The sequence below is a fragment of the Anomaloglossus baeobatrachus genome, chromosome 1 (genome assembly GCF_048569485.1).
Source record: "Anomaloglossus baeobatrachus isolate aAnoBae1 chromosome 1, aAnoBae1.hap1, whole genome shotgun sequence".
Lineage (NCBI taxonomy): Eukaryota > Metazoa > Chordata > Amphibia > Anura > Aromobatidae > Anomaloglossus > Anomaloglossus baeobatrachus.
This window is the reverse complement of record NC_134353.1, coordinates 766120480-766142281: the sequence shown is the minus strand read 5'-3', so window position 1 is coordinate 766142281 and position 21802 is coordinate 766120480. Positions and strand designations below refer to the sequence as shown.

The window sequence follows — 21802 nt, the reverse complement described above, 5'->3', positions numbered from 1 at the left end:
ATTCGGACAGGACCCACTAACCTGGGTGACGTGCACCTTAAGTGGGCTTTATACACTACAATATATATATATATCTAACAAGATGTCAGCGTGGTCACGTCGTAAGTGACGCACATCTGGCCTCGTTAGTGATATCGTAGCGTGTGACAGCTATGAACGAGCAGAAATACTCACCTTCTCGTTCATTGCTGACACGTTGCTCATTTTCTAAAAATCACACGTCCTGTTGTTCATCGTACCCGGGGCAGCACACATCGCTCCGTGTGACACCCCGGGAACGATGAACACAGCTTACCTGCTGCCACCAGCAATGCTGAAGGAAGGTGGTGGGTGTGATGTTTACGTCCCACTCATCTCCGCCCCTCCGCTTCTATTGGCTGCCTGCTGTGTGAAGTCGCTGTGACGGCGAACGTCCCTCCCCCTTCAGGAAGTGGATGTTCGCCGCTCACAGCGAGGTCGTTTGGAAGGTAAGTACGTGTCACGGGGGGTTACAGAATTGTGTGACACGGGCAAGAAATTGCCCGTGCTGCACAAACGATGTGATCACACGACAAATTGGAACATGTAAAGCAGCCTTTAGAATCCAAGCTGCGGTGTCAAAATCCCGTTCCCGCCAGTTTCTGCCATCTTTGGTGCCATAATGCCATCTTCCAGACCAAAAGCACGTGAACCTGAAGCCCCGCCCTTCGTCTTGAGATGGTCGCTGGAACCAGAAGTTCCCAGGGGTCCCCAGCGCGAAAGTGAGTGGCTGGAGAAAACCAAGGGGGCGTGACGGGATGTAGCAGCGGAAGTAGAGCAGGGACGCCAAGACTCTGCGATAAGGTTCCTGGACACCGCAGAGGCAAAATGTTTGCGCCAGTGGAGCAGGAATCCACCCATCCTGTACCAGGGACCGCTGCCTGGCTGGAGCAAGATCTAGCCCGGTTCTGTGTCCGGGTGCGAGTACAGTCCCTTCAGCAGCTGGTGGACTGGAAAGCGGAGGTATGGAGAATGGTGGCAGCAGTATAGGCCTATGAGAACCAGGCCATGCACGCAGAACAGCGTTGGGAGATGGGAATGCAAACCCCCTCAACTTTACTGACCTGCCCGGAGCCGGAACCTGTCTCCAATCTGGTTGTGGAGCACCAGCCAGTCCGGCTCCCTGAAGTTACAACACCGCCGACTACACTGCCTCCGATCCCTCTTGTGGACCCGACCTCCGGGATGTGCTGTGGATGTTCCTGCAATGCTGGTCCCGGAGGGTCTAGCGAACCTAACGGCCCTATGCAACCATAGCGCAACTACAGTAAGCTACCCGAATGTTTAACTGTTCTACTGTTGCAAGTTAAAGAATGACTATTCCAGGACTTATTGCCCTTGTTGAACCTTTCCATGTTAATTGGAGAAGGCCATCTGGACCTCCAGGTGGAGGGTAGCAAAGGAGTTAATATTTCAAGAGGCACCATCCTTGTTGAACCTTCTTATAATGCTTTGTTAAAAGTAGGAAGGCCATCAGGGCCCGGAGTGGTGTGCCACGAGGAGGTGGTACCAGAGGCCCTCAGTGGAGGATGGTGCAGAGGGTAACAGCTGTATGGGATTACCCGCTTTGTCTGAAGGACTGAAAGCAGCTGCACCCATCACCACGGACGACTACAGGGAACTCAGGACAGTGCACCGTGAGTGAAGGTGGCACTGGGGATCCGGGTGGTTGGGGTTGCGGGTTGAGCGAAGGAAAGCTGCAAGAGGAGGTTGCACCAGCAGCTGTTTCTTAATGTTGTTGTTTCTGCTCGGACTTCAGCTCCGTCACGGAATACAAGTAGGAAGCAGCGGGGTTAGGTTGTTTGGGTGGCGGGTTGAAGGGAATGTGGACGCCGTGAGTTTTCTTTTGCAACATTTAAGAATATGCCTCCCCTGTGTGGGATGAGAAACTGTCATTAAAAATGTTACCCCTTTTTCTCCTTACAGGAGGAGTTTTAATAAACCTCAGTGTGTCCTGCAGCTCGGGGACGAGCTACGTTTAACCAAGGGGGAATGTGACGCCCTTGCACTAGTCAGGGTGTCACAGGGAACTGCACTCCTGTCCTTATAGTGCAGAACCCACCCTCTTGGGTTACAGGTTCCACCCAGTGGTATTGCTAACAACTGCATTCAAATCCCAGTCCACACCCACACCAGTACAGAACAGACAAACCCAGTAAGTAGGTCTAGAGAGGAAAAGGCCGCCCCCTGAAGGGTTAAGCAGACTGGTGGGAGGTGACAAGTCAATGAGCTCCAGGGGAGCAAGGGGAGAGGAAGTGTAGTAAAAACTCTCAAATGGAGAGGGAACCGGGGGTTGGAGCCCCCAAGAAAAGTGAAGTAGTGGCCTGCATAGTGTGAGGGGCCGAGGAGTCAAAGCTACGGAGAGATCGGACTAAATTGGGACATAGCAAAAGCAATACTGTTGGGAGCGGATACCTGGACGTGCTCTCCTTCCCAAGCAGCAGTGGTGCACTGGGACTTCACCTGCAGCATGTGTGTGTAATGACTTTACAAAACATCATCTAGCACCACGATAACCAGCCTGAGTGAGTATCTGCATTCCCCCTGCTTCCAGTAAGCCTGCGCTCCCCTGCACCCCACCATCCAGAGTCCCGGGGCCTTCCCTACCCGTGGAGGGTAACATCATCTGACTGCCCCCCCATTCCCTCACCCTGGGTACTCCCATGGGCAGCGGCAGTACTCCCTGTTACCGCACACCATGGTTGGCGTCACAAACTATATCTCCCCTGTAAATAGCCCCTTCTTCATTTGAGTGTGGCCCCAGCCTCCGGGTCCGGAGACGCTCAAGCCACGAGTAACCATCCTGGACCCGATTTGTTTGACCACTGCAGGCGTGGCACACCGCTACTTGCACACTTTAACACTTGTGCTTACCAATGATGTGCCCCACTAAGTAAATATGGTAAAAATCTGCACCTATATACGGAATAAAAATTGCCCAACAGGTCAAGTAATGCTGCAGGTTTTTTATTCAACGCATGGGTAAGATATTATAAAATGTCAGCCAACGACCAAATAATAGAAGAAAAAGTGTGTTAGGTCCATGCCCTAAAAATAACAACATAAAAACCCCACTACATATTATATACTAAACATAGATGTTGATAGGCAAACCTTATAGCGTTGTCTCCGACACATAGTAATGCAGGTTTGAATTGTCTGCTTGTTGGACGTCTCAGTGATGCCGGTTAGAGGAGGTGGGTTCCCATGGTCTTTGAAGCATCCTAGGTTCCCAGGCACTACAAATTAATTAAAAGAAAGTTCAGTTTCTCAATAGAAAGCAATTAGCATTTAAAAGAGATCAGTCATCAGATAAAACTCTATTGTTATCTGGCGTTTAAAGATGCCTTACTGCATAGAAATTAGTGGGTGAAATTGGAACTTTTACATCGGTCCTCCAATTCTCAGATCAGGGAGACTGATATACTTTCTTTATACTTATTGTCAGACTTTTCTCTACGATTATCAGAATTGTAAAGAATCTAATGTTTTCTATTTGTCCGGTTTTGCAGATTTGTGATATTTCGGGCCTGACCTGTTGGTGTTTCGACACAACGTCTGTAGCAACCAGCACCCCCGAACAGAAAAAGACACTTTCTATTTAGTGGCTCTAGTGGTCAATGAAACTATAATGAAACAATACATTTTTAATACCCTCCATCTACTCAGGCCCGAATATTTTGAAAATGGTGGGTACATATGTAACTCACAAGACTTTCTGCTTACTAGTGACCACACTAGTTTCTATATGTAATTCCTTGTACATTTTTTGCCCCCATAGCAGCAGCGGACACAGACAGAAAAGGGCCCATGTAGGAGTAGTATATGGTCTTGATTATGACAGAAGCTGCTCCTTTGGCAGTAGAAATGGGCCCCTATGCGGCTCTACAGGTTGCACAGATGATATGTCCACCACTGCCCCATTGGCAATGTCAATAACCCCCATCACAACAATCACATACATCAAAATGTTAAAAATACTACATTTTTCAAAAAACAAAGCACTTTTTTCTTACGTATCTGTCTAATTTCAAATGTCACCAAACAAACAGCTCTACAAAGTCCTTCAGTCATCACAACATGACTAAATTATTTAACTACTATACCAAGAGACAAACAGTACAAAAATTATTGAATTTATTGACTCCATTTCTAGACCTACCATAATAGAAATGATCGATACTGATTCATAAATGGCTTCTAAAACTTTTTCTATGTACTGTACACACATTAGTTGCTAACTTTAAAGATGTTTGTTAGGCCGCTGATATAATCTGTAATTAGGCTGATAATTCCCCACAACATATCTTTACTTTACTAACCTTATCATCTGACATTGCAATTGATATTTTCAAGTAGCAGGTTCTCGCGACACTTGTAGCACAAAGGGACCAATTAATTGTAAAAGAACATCGCTATTGGCCCAAAGGTTACAGAGTGTATATTTCTGCCTTGAGATTAAGTGATATAAATGTCTAGAATAAACCAGACAGCAAGAAGAGGCAGCAACAAGTCAGAGTAAAGAACAAATAAGTAATAAAAATATCACATTCAAAAAAGTGCAATATTGCATGGACTAAATTCAGCTGAATGCAAGACATTTGTCAATTGATATACCACATATGAAAAGTCAGCTTGTGCAGTGGGAATATAGTCTGTGGAAATAGGGGACTACAGTTTATGTTGAGTTGTGCATTACTTTTCCTTCTGGGTATTTTGGTATATAAGTGCCCTATGCTATCTTTATTCCCAGGGATACCAATAATGGTGGGGATGCCTGAGTCTCCTTCCTGGGCCGGCTCCTGATCAGTCCTGAACGGTTTCCCCCTCTGCCTCCCCAAAGTGAGGGATGGCACAGAAGTTTAATGAAAACCACAGATAAAGACCGACAAGGGAAAAATTCAAAACTCAGTGTGCATACACATAGGTAAAGACAATAAGAGATTCAGGACGAAACACAAGAGATGGAAGGAAGCTAAAAAAAAAACAGGGGTAAACTTCCACAACCACAACAAGTAAATAGCACAATCTGGGACACCAAACCACACAGACCAACAAAGAAACTGTAGCTGGCATGGGTAGAAGATTTCAACCAGCTTAAATAGAAGGGAAGCAGATGTGATTGGCCTCCCTTCCATATGTAATCAAAAGAACCTAACAAGCAAACTAACAGAGATTAAGGCCCTGTGCGCACTTACCGGATTTTGCCGCGGATTTTCTGCGGATTTGCTGCATGTTTCGCTGCATAAAATGTTCATAACATCTCTGCAGTGAATCACCAGCAAATCCTATGGCAAAAAAAAATCCTGTGCGCACTAGTCAGATTTTGACAGCTGCATGTTTTGCTGCGGGATTCCCGCAGCAAAAACAATTGCATGTCACTTCTTTTCCGCACGTCGCTGCGGGATTTCACTAATCTAATGTAAAAATCACGCAGGGAACATCTTGCGGAAAAACCGCACCAAATCCGCATCAATTCCGCACCAAATCCGCAACAAAACGCGACAATTCGCATGCGGATTTGGGTGCGGATTTGATGCGGATTTTTTCCACAGGTGATAAAATCTTTGAGAGCCTGCGGAATTTACGCAAGGAAATTCATTTCCCAGTGCGCACATAGCCTAACTCTTGCTAGCCTGCCTATGATTCAGCTCCCAGCATGTCAATGCCCGAGTCTGCCTGTGTTGATCCCAAACTCCAGAGAAACCATTGAGCGGAGTGTCAGTATCTACAATGTGAACAGAACCTGATGCTGACATGACCGTTGGCGACGTTTGTGTAAAGCTGACTATAACAAAAATCTTTGTCCAGTTTCAAACACTGTTTAGTAGGAACAGCTGACCATATGATGTGCATGGGGGTCTCCCACCTCTCCCCTTAGAGATAATATAGGAGGACAGAAGGATCTGGCAATATAAGTTGAACCTTTTGTTCACAGGAGAGAGAAGCCACTCTGACAACAGTTTCACTGCCTACCCTCATTGAGCCTCCATGTTTATGGGGGACAATGAGAGAGACGGCTGTTGACCACATGGCTTTAACTGACAGTTATATCATGAGGAGTTGAACTTTAAGATGTTTGAGGCTGAGTCCACAGTTTTTATATAGTGTTTTCTGCATCTATAGTTTAGCCAAAAGCAGGAGAGAGGTCTTCTCAGTCAACAATATATGTAAAGCCTTATTAGGCCTCACATTTTGCATACAAATGCCTGCATGCAAAAATCACATCCATTTACAAAAAGAGAACTGGGCCCTAAGCAGTTTTCAAAACTTAACTACGGATGGCCTATGCTTGGACGCCTCGCCAATGAGAATAATTGAGAGCCTATAGTGCTGGAGTTGCGCTGCCGCAACGTCATGAGTTTACACAGGCACAGTGAGTGTATAAAAGGGACTGAGCTATTTTCCATAGAGAAGTGGAAACTGTCATGTGATGGTTTCTACTTTTGCCAATCTACCCCTGGAAGAACTCTCCAGGCACAGGGCAGCAGCAGCGGGAATTTTCACTTTTATAGCTATTGTGTCTGTACAGAACACAGTTAGCTGAGTGATACCACCACTTTCATTCCTTTGTTTCACCAGCGATATTGCCCTCTTTGTGTCCGCTTCTGTCCCTTTCTAGATTTCTTCATATACTGGACAGAGGCACCTCTATGAACAAACTGTAATGAAGGGTCACAGCACTCCATGGAAAGCCTTAAAGGGAATCTTTCAGCAGGATTTTGCTTCCTCATCTGAGCGCAACATTATGTAGGCAAAGAGATCCTGAATCCAACAATGTCTCACTTAGATTACGGGCTGCGGCTGTTCTGACACAATCAGGATTTTTAGATTTAGCCATCTAGCAGAGCTGAGAAAGTTACCCTGCCCACACCAGGCTCTAAATAGATATTGGATATAGGCAGTGGGGAGTTGGCATGCGGACTGCTGTGTGCATGAAATTGTAGTCTGAGCAGTGAGAAGTCCTGCTGCTTAAACAAACATAGCAAGTAAACAATAGATCGGACCTTGACAAGACAGGTATCCCTGAATTCTATGTTTTAACCCTAGCAGCAAGCTGTGTTCAGCTTACATAGCAAAAACCTGCTGAAAGATTCCCTTTAACAGCCGAGCCGCTCGGATCCGGACCTTCAGTGGGTGGCTCGAGGGTCTCCGGACCCGGGGGTCCTGCGGTCACATCGATCAAAAGGGGTTTGGTGGTTTGGGGACGTAGGTGTATGGCCGGAGCCGTGTTTGAGTTTGTGACGCCACCCACGGGATGTGGTGAAAGTGGACACCACTGCTGCAGTTATGGGGCACCCAGGGGAGATGTTATGCAGCAAGTTGTTAACCCCTCCGTGAGCAGGGATGGTGGCCCCGGGACCCGTTGGGGGTGTTTGGTGGTGCCAGGAGATGGGCGGCCGGAGGGCACTGATGTACTCACTATTAGTAAACACACGAGTCTCTGGTAAACCAAAGTGATGGTGGTCAGTGCCCGCAGACGGCTGCAGTCTTGTCCCCCACCCGGTTGGTGGTTTCTGCCTTTCTCCTGCACCTGTTTTGTGATGGTGGACTACCTGCGTTTGCAACTTCATGAGTCCGCTCCCCGGCTTGTGGTTGCCTGAGGAGCCCTTTGCCTGCAGACGCTGGCCCGTGGGCTCTCTGTGCCATGGCGGTGGCTTTCTATCCCTCTCGTTGGGCTGTTGCCTTCAGTCGGGACTTTGGGTGGGACAGGACCTATAGTCCTGGCCGCAATCAGTTAATTAGCTAGCCCCCAGTAGCTTCTGGACCTAGCTTCAGGGTTGGAGTACCCCCCTTTGTGCTCCGGTTTCCGAGTCGGTTCCCCGGGTTGGTACCGGCGGGCCACTACCCTGTCCTGGTCCACCTCGGTTCCACCGAGCCGTCTTCCCGGCTCCTGCAGACAGAGGCCTCCATCTGCCTCCTAGCCAAAGGTACCAAGGCTCCTACCCTGGCACATGTCAGTTAGTTTCAGGCCTGACACACGGGCCTGCTTCCACATAACTTCACCTCCACTAACAGACTCCAGACAGAAACTGAACTTTCCTGCCCCAGGCTGTCTGAGACTCCTTGGTGGGCGTCTTCCAACCGCCTGGTTCTGCCCCCTGGTGTGTCCATTAAGCTCTGAGGGGGGTGACTAGGGTTTTAAATGTTTGTCTGCTGTCACCTTGTTAGGGGACTGGTGTAGTGCGGGGCCCTATCTGTTACTACCTGGCTGGCCAGGGCGTCACATATATACTTCTGAATTTTTTCATGAGTACATTAATACCAGCATTAGTATAAAAGAAGTCATTTTAATCCTCAACTACACTATGCCTATGTGGCTTAATTTATTATTCAGAGATGACACACACAGATATGTGACCAATCAGTTTAATTAAAATATCTGTTGGGTGAACCAAAGTCATGAGTTATATGCAGACCGACCAGTGGCAAAACCAGATACACGTAAGAGTCTGCTAACAATCTGATAGCTAGGCCAACAGCAGAGAATCCGAAAATAAAATGGATCTGCCTATAAAAGAAGACAACATTATTTGTTATATTCAGTAGCATTCCAGTTTCTTCTCTTGGAATTATTTGAACCTTATGATGTTTTCATGCATATAGAAACCAAATGGATTGTGTTCTTGGGCAGATAATTGTGCGTGACTGTGGCAAGGTTGCCTCATTGGAAATGCATGGTCTGTATTGTGGTAGCCTAGCTTATATTAGTTGTTTGATGGATACCACTCTACTTTCCTATCCATGGCTATTACCTGCCCATAGTATAAACATCTTGATATGGAAGAGTTAGACTCTTGTTATAATGTACTGAATTTAATTATCATATTTGACTTGACTTTGACGTCCTTTATTCTAGGAAACACATTTTTAGTATTTGCTGTGAGTGCGGAATGCGTTGTGTCACTGCTGTTCAGAAATGCTATCTTCAGCCTAGACTGGTGCATTCTACATTGCTGGTCCACACCTTTTCTGCTAGAGGGTTTGAGATAATTCTGCTACATACCAGAGATTATTATATAAACAAGTAGATATGCTGTGACGCAGATGCTTTACAATGTGTTCATGAGATCATTTTGCAGCTCTTTTTTTATTAAGAAATTTTGACATACATCAATAGAATACAAGGCAGTAAGATAAACACTGAAGAGCAGACATCGCTGGCTCTGCATCTGAACTGGATTGAGTTTTTACACAGATACATAACTTTACATAGGAGGCCCAAAAGGATTATCACGCAAAAGAAGGAATCATGTAACAAAAGTGCATTTCTGTGTGATGGTTGAGCTGAGTTTAGTCTGAACCTGTCAGCACTCATGATCACTGAACCAAATCCTCCTCGAGCATGATAGGAAAACTTTCATCAATCTGCTGTGATCCTCACATACGTTTAGGAATCCTCCAACTCTTCTCAGATGTTGGTTACAGCAGTGACCTCCAAGTCTAATCACAGAAAAAAAGTCAACGATGTTTGGTCTTCTGGCAAGATCTTCTGACACAAAGCAGCATACCTCTGTCTCAAGTAACCTTAAATATTCTTTTGGTCAAAGATTTTAGACCGTTATATAGATGATGGAAAAGAAGACAGGTAAAGACATTCATACTTAAAAGGGACTGGTCCACCATCACAACTTGTGACCTAGGTGGAAAGGATTTGAAAACTGGTTTAACCATTGAATATTGGCGATTCATTTTGATGGTCCTATCCTTTTAAAGAAATTCTTCAGCAACCCCCAATAAGGCATGGAAATCGATCATCTATTTGGTGGGGCTGGACAATCATTAACAGAGTACAGGAGTATCCCTAAAATCCCCTGATGGCAAGAGAAAAGCATGAGAAGCATAACATAATTGTGCAGTTTTTACTGAAGTTAAGATGCCGCCAGTGGTCAATGAGCGGGCATGTGCATTATGCATTGGTGGACAACTTACTGAAGCATATGAATAGATTCTGGACTGACTGATGAAGCAGAGAAAGTAAAAAACATTAAATTACGTAAAAAAACCTACAAATCAATTAACTTTTCCAACGCATACTTCACACATGCTCATAAAAACACATCTGTTTCACGTTCCATTTTGTCCATCCATGTGTACTTGTGTGCCATCCATGTGCACATTTGTTGTCCATGTGACATCTTGTGTGACAAGTACTGCAAAAAATGCATGTCACTGAAATTAATGGTTGTTATGTGTTAAAGATCTGCAAATATGGTATATAGATAGATTGATAATAGAGAGATGATAGATTTTACAACTATTAGCCAAATAAATAAAAAATGATGTTGCGTCCCCCCATTTTTGAACAAAATCAAAGGTAAAGGAGACAGTTGTGAGCTGATATTATCAGGCTGGGTAGGTCCATGGTTATTGGACCCTTCCTAGCATAAAAACACCAGCTCACAGCCACTCCAGCAGTGGTGAATCACATTGGAAGCACCAATTCTGGTGTAGTGGCAATCAGGGTAAAGGTGCTGGGGGTTGATGTCAGCTGTGATTGTCCAAAAACCCAGCTGGTATCAAATCCTACTGTTAGTAACGGAGAGGTGTATATCAAACACCCCCATTACTAACCCAGCTATCAAAAAAAAGAAGCACACCAAAAAATACTTTATTGAAGATAAAGCACTCCTTATTCACCACTTTACAAAAAAAAGGGTTAGTAATGGGGGTGTCTGATAGTGATCAACATCTCTCCAATACTAACACTAGGACTTGACGTCTGCTGTATTTTTAAACAATTCACAGCTCATGTCAACCCCAAAAGCCATTATCTCGAATGCCATTGCACCAGCCAAGGTGAAGAACCAGAATTGGCACATCTACTGTGCTGCTCCACTTTTGGGGCAGCTGTGAGTTGGTATTTTTAGCTGGGAAGTACCCAATACCCATGGACATTCCTAGTATGATAATATTATTCTGCAGCTGTCTGCTTTACCTTTGCTGGTAATCAAAATTGTATTTATGTATATATTTGGTTAATAACTGTAAAATCGGCAGACTGAAGCAAGCAGTGCTCTAATATTTCCTGGTAGACGACTGCGCTGACTTTGTTCTTGATAAAACACAGTGGACCTACACCAGCAGATGACATGGCTCCCCAAACCATCACTGACTTTGGAAACTTCACACTAGACCTCAAGCAGCTTGGATTGTGGCCTCTCCACTCTTCCTCCAGACTCTGGGACCTTGATTTCCAAATGAAATGCAAAATTTACTTTTATCTGAAAACAACATATGGACCACTGAGCAATAGTCCAGTTCTTTCTCCTTGGCCCAGGTAAGATGCTTCTGGCGTTGTGTAATGGTCACAAGTGGCTTGACACAATGAATGCAACAGTTGTGGCCCGTGTCCTGGATAAGTCTGTGTGTGGTGGCTCTTGAAGTACCGACTCCAGCAGGAGTCCATTCCTTGTGAATCTCCCCCAAAATTTTTCAATGACCTTTTCTTAACAGTTCTATCAAGGCTGCGGTTATCCTGGTGGCTTGTGCACTTTTTTCTACCACACTTTTTCATTCCACTCAACTCTCCATTAATATGCTTGGATATAGCACTCTGTGAACAGCCAGTTTCTTTAGCAATGACCTTTTGTGGCTTACCCTCCTTGTGGAGTGTGTCAATGAGTGTCTTCTGGACATCTGTCAAACAAGTCAGCAGTCTTCACCATGATTGTGTAGCCTACTGAACCAGACTAAAGCTGGTGTCACACATAACGACGACGACAACGACGTCGCTGCTACGTCACCATTTTCTGTGACGTTGCAGCGACGTCCCGTCGCTGTCGCTGTGTGTGACATCCAGCAACGACCTGGCCCCTGCTGTGAGGTCGCCGGTCGTTGCTGAATGTCCAGCTTCATTTTTTGGTCGTCACTCTCCCGCTGTGACACACACATCGCTGTGTGTGACAGCGAGAGAGCGACGAAATGAAGCGATCAGGAGCCGGCACTGGCAGCTGCGGTAAGCTGTAACCAGCGTAAACATCGGGTAACCAAGGGAAGACCTTTCCCTGGTTACCCGATGTTTACGCTGGTTACCAGCCTCCGCTCTTGCTGCCAGCGCCGGCTCTCTGCACTGTGACATGTGGCTGCAGTATGCATCGGGTAATTAACCCGATGTATACTGTAGCAAGGAGAGCAAGGAGCCAGCGCTAAGCAGTGCGCGCGGCTCCCTGCTCTCTGAACTGTGACATGTAGCTGCAGCACACATCGGGTTAATTAACCCGATGTGTGCTGCAGGAGAGCAAGGAGCCAGCGCTAAGCGCGGCTCCCTGCTCTCTGAACTGTGACATGTAGCTGCAGCACACATCGGGTTAATTAACCCGATGTGTGCTGCAGGAGAGCAAGGAGCCAGCGCTAAGCGCGGCTCCCTGCTCTCTGAACATGTAGCACAGCGACCTTATGATCGCTGCTTCTGCTGTGTTTGACAGCTAAGCAGCGATCATAACAGCGACTTACAAGGTCGCTGTTACGTCACCGAAAATGGTGACGTAACAGCGACGTCGTTGTCGCTGTCGTTTAGTGTGAACCCAGCTTAAGGGACCATTTTAAATGCATTGGAAGCCTTTGCAGGTGTTTTGTAGTAATTATTCTAATTTTTTGAGATAATGACTTTTGGGTTTTCATTGGCTGTAAGCCATAATCATCCACATTAACAGAAATATAGACTTGAAATACATCACTCTGTGTGTAATGACTATATAATATATGTGTTTCCCTTTTTGTATTGAATTACTGAAATACATTAACTTTTTGATAATATTCTAATTTATTGAGCTGCACTTGTAAGTTTGCCAGCTAGCAATAGTTTCCTTTATCTTTAACTATTATTTAAAACATTACATTTACAAATATTAATATGTGTCTGTTAGGACACTGAGTACATAAACCACAGTGGGAGATATTTAGTAAGGCCTGCCAGCTTTAAGAAAAGCCACTCTGGTTTATGATGCACCTGATTTATTAAAAGTTGCACACCACATAATAAATTCATCATATCGCATACTGTGTGTACTCCAGAAATATAAATCTACACCAGCCACATGCTGTCACAGGTTTGTACTACAGCTTATGCCATTTTCTGGTGTAAACTATAGTAAAGATATGACGTGTGCAGTGGAGAAAGTTTAAACATTCATAAATTATGATGTCCTAATGACGTGCGACAATGTGTGAGGTTTTTTTTATGACCGTTTCTGGCAGGAAAAGTATAAATGAAAGTCACTCACAATGTCCAACAGGCAGTGAAAAGCAAATGTCAGGGACTTTGGTTGTACAAAAAGGTAATCTCTTGAAATTGCGCCAACAGGGATGATGTTGATTATAGGAAGTCCCAACCTGTGGTTTCTCTGCTTTTTTTAATCACTTGCATTTTTTTTCAATCACTTCCTTTTTTCTTCTGGTATTAACTGCAGTTTTCATCGTCAAATTCAACAAAACGTTGGGTGCAATTTGGAAATTTGGCGGGAAAAATGAAAAAAGGCCTTTCTTCCAGTCTTGAACTAGTTTCTTGTTTCCTGATGTGAAAAGTTGCATGTTGACGCAAAAAACTTGGTAAAAAATGCAACAAAATTTGGGTAAACTCAAGAATACACTTTGGGGACTGGAGTGAAGTTGCACCAAATTTTGAGACTTTTTAAAAAGTAGCAATCAATGAATAAGGCTAAAAAATCTGGAATTGCTACACTCTGCCCACAAAGCGGAACCCCCCCCCCAGGAGAACACATGTAAAATGGAGTTCAAAAAGGCACAAATTGAATAATGAACTGGGTGCACATAAAAAACCTATATAAAAACAAGTGCAAAGGCAATGATAACTTGTTGTCATAGTGTTCTGTCATCAACTGGGTCTAATGTTTTAAAAAATGTTTACCGTTAATGCACTTTTTTTCTGTTTGCAATTTTTTGTTTTCTTAAATTTAAAAATAATATTTTAGAGGAACAAGAATAAAATAGAAATGTGGAATATCAAAGGGAACCTGTCAGGTCCAATATGCACCCAGAACCACGAGCAGTTGTGGGTGTATATTGTTGATCTCTGCCTAATTGTCCCTGTGTACACTAGCATAGCTAAAGAGATCTATACAAAAAGTATATTTCTAAAGATCCTTTATGAGATGCAAATGAGCACAGGGACTAGTCACAAGGGTGTTAGTTCCTGTGCTCATTCTGCCCTCTTAGTATGTTAGCCTGCCCACAGGGGTCCTCAGGGACGTCCCAACATGCTATTCAGTTCCACTTTACCTGCGGTGATGAGCATAACTGTGTCCACTGGCACCGCTGAACTGAAGTCCCGACACCTCCGGTCATGCACGCTAGATCTATCTGAAGCCGGGGTGCATACACCCAGCTTCATACTGCGCATGACCGGAAGTGCCGGGATTTCTGATCAGCGGTCACAGAGGACACAGGTACGCTGGTGATGCTGCACTGAATAACATGTTAGCATGTCCCTGTGGGTCCCTGTGGGCGTGCTAACATACTAAGAGGGCAGAATGAGTGCAGGAACTAATGCCCTTGCCACTAGTCCCTGTGCTCATTAGCATATCATAAAGGATCTTTAGAAATACTATTTCTATATGTTTCTTTATGTATGCTACTATAGCCGGTTACAGTTAGGCAGGGATTAGAAATATGCACCCAGAACTGCTCCTGCTTCTGGGTGCATATTGCACCTGACAGGTTCCCTTTAATGGAATAAGTGTTAGTCATAATAGAGAATGATCTAATATTTGTGCCGATATAATAAGGTCGTAGCGGTATTCACTGCCCTCCAAAAATTCAGATAAACTCAGTGCTGATTGGCCAGAAAAGTGTCAGCATTGGTGACTGTCCTTGAGACGATATTTCTTCTAGCTGCTTATGAATGCCAGGCTCAACTCAACTCCTGGCAGGGGGGATAAAACCACTTAGTGGAAGTTTTTCTAGCTGAGAGGTCCTGCCGGGATAAAGCTATATGCCTCCACTCGTTCTAGCCTCCGTTCAGAACAGTTACTACATTATATCACCGTTACGCATCTACAACTAAAAGTAAATGACAGGTTACAGCAACGATAGGCTTTGCCTGCTTATTGTAAAATGTAATTATGGGTTTATATAAACAAATGCAGAATATAAGACTTGAATTACACCATGGAATTAAATGAAATCTGTTCTCCACTTATTATTCATCCAGATATATCTCTATAGCTGGTTTACGAAGGTGCTTTCAGGACACTAGAAATCGCATCCTCCTCTCTCATTCATTGACTATTTATTTAGTGTTGTGCAACATAATCTAGATGCATGCCATCCCGTTCTAAATAAACAATCAAGAGAGAACAATATTATATGTCGCTTTCATAGATAAGTTTGCTGATATAAGAATGTTATTGCACATTAGGCAAACCTCAAATGAAAACACGTTCACTGCCCAAACTGACAAACACAATTATTCTACTGTAATTGCAGAGTGGATATTCCACTAAAAACAAGGGCTGTGTACTTGTTACTTGTATATTTAGGGATATATTCTCATCTTTGCAATTCACTGAACAGACCACTTCCTAGTTAAAATATGTAGTTGTAAGGGGATGAAATGTAGTTAAGGGGATTTCTTCCTAAAACCAGTTAAACACCGTTCCCAAAGGGCCAGTCAGCTGAAGACCATAAATACTAAACGACCAATTTATTAATTAGAGCTCGAATATTTTGAAATTTAAAGGGAACCTGTCATCAGAAATTTGGCTTTCAACCTAACTGTTTCCCCCTCTGCAGCTCGTGGGCTGCATTCTAGTAAGGTTTCTATACTTTTTGTGCCCCCTTTTAAACCAAAATAAATACTTTATAAAACTGTACCTTTCGGTTTGAAAATCTTGTAAATTATCCATGGGGGCGGGCCGTGTGGCGTCCGTTGCTGTATCTTACGTCCCCCATGCTCCAAATCATCCCTCAGGACGCCGCCCACTGCGTCCGAGGTCCCATGCACGACGGGACACCTGGTGACGTGGTCGCACACACGAGAGTATGGGCGGCGCTGTGATTGCATCGTGGGTGCACTATCTCCTCTGTATGTCGCTCAGATCCTCCGCTTCTCCTGTAGTTGCCTGCTCCGCTCCTCCCATCTATTTCCTGCTGCAGGGTACGATGGGAAGGAGGTGACGTCGGGCCGGCGCAGAACGCTGGAGGCAGTGGGGAAAGGGCGGGCACGAGAGTATGGGCGGGCACTTGCGATGCAATCACAGCGCCGCCCACTCTCGTGCGTGCAACCACGTCACTAGGTGTCCCGGCGTGCACGGGACCTCGGGCGCAGTGGGCGGCGTCCTGAGGGATGATTTGGAGCATGGTGGACGGCGTAAGATACAGCAACGGACGCCACACGGCCCGCCCCCATGGATAATTTACAAGATTTTCAAACCGAAAGGTACAGTTTTATAAAGTATTTATTTTGGTTTAAAAGGGGGCACAAAAAGTATAGAAACCTTACTAGAATGCAGCCCACGAGCTGCAGAGGGGGAAACATTTAGGTTGAAAGCCAAATTTCTGATGACAGGTTCCCTTTAAATACAGCAGGTTTGGCAATTTTTTTATTTGCAGCAAAACAACATTTCCTGTAAACTCTAACTGAGTTGTGTGATAGTACTCCAACTGCCCTATAAAGATGTGTATACCTCTCTGAGGTTTTCTAGAACTGTATCCAATCCATTTTGCACAAACATAGCCTTAATCATGTAAAAGTGAGCTCACCATAGAAACAGATGGTAACCTGGTAGTAACCAACAGTGAATTTAAAAACGCAGTGCAATGACTTTTCATGCATTTAAAATTAACAAACAGTCCAAAAATTATCCCTGTTAATCCACATGTGATCAAACGGATCATTTTGTGCAGAACACTGACTAAAACTGATGGTGTCGTTGTCAGAGGTAACATCATCCTACTGTGACTAAGACAAGCAATGTCCCATACACTGCCAATGCTTTGAACTTTTGACTTTCAGGCTTGATATCTCACCATCCACTACAGCTTCCAATGTGAGACTACCATCATTTTATAGAAAACTATCTTGACTATCTCATACATAAATTTGACTTGCAGCTATTAAGTACATGATTGGTTATGAAGATTCTTGTAATGTCACTAGATTGTTACCGTTTTGATACTGGTGATGGAAAAATGTTTTTTCTTCCTATATACTACAAATTACAGCCGTATCTCACCTTCTCTAATAACTCAGTGTTATTAGGTTGATTCCCAAGTGAAAGGTCACTGGTTCAAATTGAAGACAGAGCAGCCATGAAGAACATTTCACAAGAAAAGAAAAACAGCATCATCCAGCTCATCGAAAGCGGTCTCATGGCCAAGAAAGTTGCCAAACTGCACCATGTGCCATGAAAGTTGGGAAAATACGAAAATAAGTCTGTCCATCTATTCACAAGCCAAGAGGTGGAAGTCCAGGCATAATATCAAATTCAATAAGTCACCTCGCCCCAAGGTTTATCAGTTCTGACTCGATAAACATGGCAGTGGAGGTGGCTTGTATGCTTCCCAATAGTGAAATCACATATATCTATGAACGCACTGTGCGATGCATGTTACACAAGTCTAGAATGGTGGCCTCAACTTAAATATTGTCATAATAAGTGTCGGCTCGAGTTTTCCAAAAACTATGAAAAGTGGGCAGGAGAAGATTGGAAACAGTTGACTTGGAGCGAGGAGACCAAATCAATAGACTAGGCTCTGATGGGTGCAAATGGATCTGGAAAAGCAAGGGAAAAAGGGGCTAATAGATCGAGAAATTAAAGGATCTGTCACAGAAGAATTCAGGAAGTGTTGAAAGCCAAAGGTGGATTTACAAAATACAAAAAAAAAGTTAATTAAATTTACACTTTTAGGAGCAAAACAGTAACAATGCAGTAATGTAAAAAAAATCTACATAACTAATCATATGCTAAAGAGTTGCAAGTCAAATTTCTATATGAGATAGCCAAAATGATTGTCTATAAAATGAAGGTAGTCTCCTGCTCAAAGCGGTTGCAGAGAAAGTTGTTGCACAGATGGCTTGGGCCAGTTATGGTGGTTAGGCTTCTGATGCTGCTGGCAGCTTCCACATGGTATACATTTTTTCTTTTACATTGCCTTACTGCTTCTCTTACCATATATGTTTTACAAGACTATAAGTATTTTTTGACAATCTTTTCAGCCCCAATTATTTAATTCTTGCCAGGACATAATAAAAAATGCTAGTTAAGTAGCTACATGTAAAGAAAGCAAACTGTTACAGTAAACCGCAGTATAGGTGTGGCATGCACGGTTGTTAAATTGGACTAGTAAAATTGATGTGCAAAAACAGACATGGTACATGGGCATAAAGGGAGCACAGTGTGGTGTATGTAGATGTAGAATTCAACTTAAAACAGATGTGCAAAAATGAATCTATTGTGTGCAACACAAACACCTGATAAATTAAACAGATAAGATTTAGATTTTAGGCAATTTTCTTTTCTATTTTTAAAAAGCAATTATTCTTCCTTCGCAAAAATGATTGCCCAAGAAATGTAAAAACTCAATAAAATTGCTTGTGACAATCATGCACAGTTTGAGACTGGTTTCAGAATTCAGCTTTTTTTCTATAAAAAAAACCTATTGTGCTGTCTTGTTTCTGCTTTCTAGTGCACAAGGAATGAAAAAAAGTGTAATTGTACTTTAAAGTCTGTAGGAAAAATGGTAACTACACCATTTCACTGTTCAATTACACTAAGTATGGAACTTCTGTTGCTAGTATCTCTCCTATCTGCCCTTAACAATTGAATCTGTTTTAGTCACAAACTACTAAATTACCTTCACTTTTTCAGTTATTTTACTTATTACTGTCAGAAATATTTGTCAAATTTTAGAGCTTCCTCTTCTCATCTCTATTAATGAATTTACAGCTTTGACCTACTCTCACTAGCTCAAAACCACACTGAAATGGCTGCTTTATTCCCTGCCTAGGCTTTTATGCAGACCAACATAATTCCTTTTGGTTAACTGTGCTATGGTATGTAATATGATAGCTGCAAGGCATTATGCGGAAGCCCAAAAGTTGTGCTTGAGGTCATGACAGTCTTTTGTTACTGATGCAAACCTCTGAAATTTGTGAAAAGGCCTTTTTTAGGCAATTCAAGTGAACTAAATTGCAAATGGTTCAAATTCACCATGACCTGCAAATGTCATACAATTTGAGTTGAATTCAATTTATATTGAATAAATTTAATTAGCTCTAGTAGCAATAAAACTCTAATGTGGCGGTCGTGTTCCTGCCCCTGAATACACCAACTGCGTCAATGTCTTATACTGTAATGTGAATAATATCTTGGGTTTTTTGTAAATATTGCCTTACGTGAACTGTAATGTAATGTGATATATTGTAATGTCCTACTGTGATATGTAATGTTGATTGTAATGTTGATGGTGGCATGTGTATTGTAGAGTATAATGTAGGATGTTTTGTAAGTTCTGCCCTGCAACACACACCAGGGACAGAAGTAGTTAAGTGTTGGGACTAGCCCCTAGTCAAGCCCATGACTACCGACCAGCTGCATTCTGAACTTGTAAACTCTGCTTTGAAGCTAGCCGGATTACTGGATCCAACCAGCTTCATTGCCCCTGCCCTTCTTTAGATGCAGAGGCAAAGTTACATCAAAGAGGGCACAGTTCGGGCCAGTGGCTCAGCCTTGCTCAAAGTCTAAAATGTTAGCAAGCATGCATTGTCCCCAGCAAGCCAGAAGCTTGGAGCTTATGAAGCAGTGCTCTCCTGAAGACAGAACATGGGACACCATTTCAGTCATGTTATGATTTCACCTGCAGCCTTTAAGGATTTGACACTGATGTAAAGGAATGTGGTATCCACCTTCACCCTGCAGAATTTGCCATGTGTTCGCTATTTCCTCTACACTAGTATGTTTACTTTCCTCTATACCGTATGTATACTCTGGTAAATTATAGCCTGTGTAATCTGCACTCCTGGAAGACCTGGTGCTTTCTGCTTTCCTCCCTTTCCACACTCAAATTTTCCCCCTATAAAAACTTTCTTGCTCCTCTCTGTTGGTACTTCTTACACAGAAAAACTGGGGAGTAGGGGAAGCTGACCTACATCAGAATTTTTTTCACAAAGTTTTGCATGTAGGAAACAAATGAACAATTTAAAAGAAATCTGTAGAACAGCATCTATTTCCTTTTAAGAGCTAATTAACAGGTAGTGCAAATCACCAATTTTCTATTCAATTTGCATTATGAGATTGCCACTGAAAAGAAATTATCCTTGGTATTGACTTCAGCTTCCGCTTCAAATTGTATTTTCTTATTAAGTTAGGCTGTGAAATGTCTTGCAAAGCAGCAAGTAAAATTTGTTACCGTAACTTCATGGACTGGCAATTATTATGGGCACAAAAATGAAAAATAATGGCTGGAACAATATTATACTATTACAAGTTTTACATACAATGGTGAAGATTTATCAACAAGGCAAAAAAATGGATAAAGGTAGAAATGGCGCATATACTGTAGCATCAAGTTTATAAATATGGTGCATGTTGCCTAAATCACTTGTTGCAACTCCTTATACCTTTTTGAAACTATGGACCACATTTATTATTTATCATTCCATTTTTTTTTATGAAATTATTTATTAGTAGATGGTTTAATTAATATCCCTGAATGTCACTGATGTTTAAAAGGAACCTGTCACCAGTATTTTCCCTTATAAGCTGCGGCCACTACCAGTGAGCCCTTATATACGGCATTCCAGAATACTGTATATAAGAGCCTAGGCTGCTCTGTATATTGGAAAATACACCTTTATAATACTAATCTAGGGGGTGATCTGGTCTCGGTCCGGCTCCTCCTCCATCTTGTGCGATCACCATCTTCCTGCCCAGCCCCGTGTGGATGACGTGTCTACATCATCTACACAGAGGCCTCCATTGCGCTCCTGCTCCTGCTCCTGCACACTTTGATCTGCCCAGCTGAGGGCAGAGCAAAGTACTGTAATGCGCAAGCGCGAGGAAAGGTCTACAATACTTTGATCTGCCCTCAGCCAGGCAGATAAAAGTGCGCATGCGTGGGAGCGCAATGGATCTCTCTGTGTGGATGATGCAAGATGCATCATCCACACAGGGCTCGGCAGGATAATGGCGATTGCACAAGATGGAAGAGGCGCCTGTCACAGGGTATGTACAGATGGAACAGTGGCTTCTAGTCTGACCCTAAGGCTGATGCCCCTGCTATGTCCCTTATCTAGAAGGTAGGCTCCATGGTAGCCAGGTTGAAGCTCCAAGTGTGACCTTGTCTCTTGTTCGAGCCCTGATACTACTCTCCCCCACCCTGGGAGTGGTCCGGAAACCCAGTAATCAAAACCCTACAAATAGGCAAAGACAAGGGTAAACGAAAACTCATACACACTGCACTGCATGAAGGGGGACAGTATGTGAACAGGGGAGTAACGCAAAAGGGATAGGGAATTAACGCACAACTGGAGGACACACCTGGTAGATCACCATATAACAGAATTACCACAGGAACCAGGAAGTAAAGCTATATCCAGCACTGAGCCCCAGTATCCACATCCTTATAAAGGGTAAAGGCAGCTGGTGATCAGCAGCAAGAGCTCCCAGCAGATGATTACAAGCCAGCAGGAATCAACTCCTGCAGTACTGGAGAGCAGTGAATCCGAAACCCATGACAGGCTGGGCAACTAAGTGATCCTAGGCTGTTTGTCGGACTCTGAAGTGTGAACTGAGTCTAGCTCCGCCATTACACCCGACGAGTG

General features: G+C 43.6%; 1 protein-coding gene across 1 annotated transcript in view; it reads right to left on the bottom strand.

Moving 5' to 3' along the window:
• The window catches only part of KREMEN1 (kringle containing transmembrane protein 1), a 281286-nt gene that overhangs the window by 57543 nt on the left and 201941 nt on the right, over positions 1 to 21802 (bottom strand). Inside the window, exon 4 of the mRNA XM_075324324.1 lies at positions 3133 to 3257. Within this exon, the coding sequence (XP_075180439.1) occupies positions 3133 to 3257 (125 nt within the window). The remainder of the gene's footprint in view (positions 1 to 3132; positions 3258 to 21802) is intronic.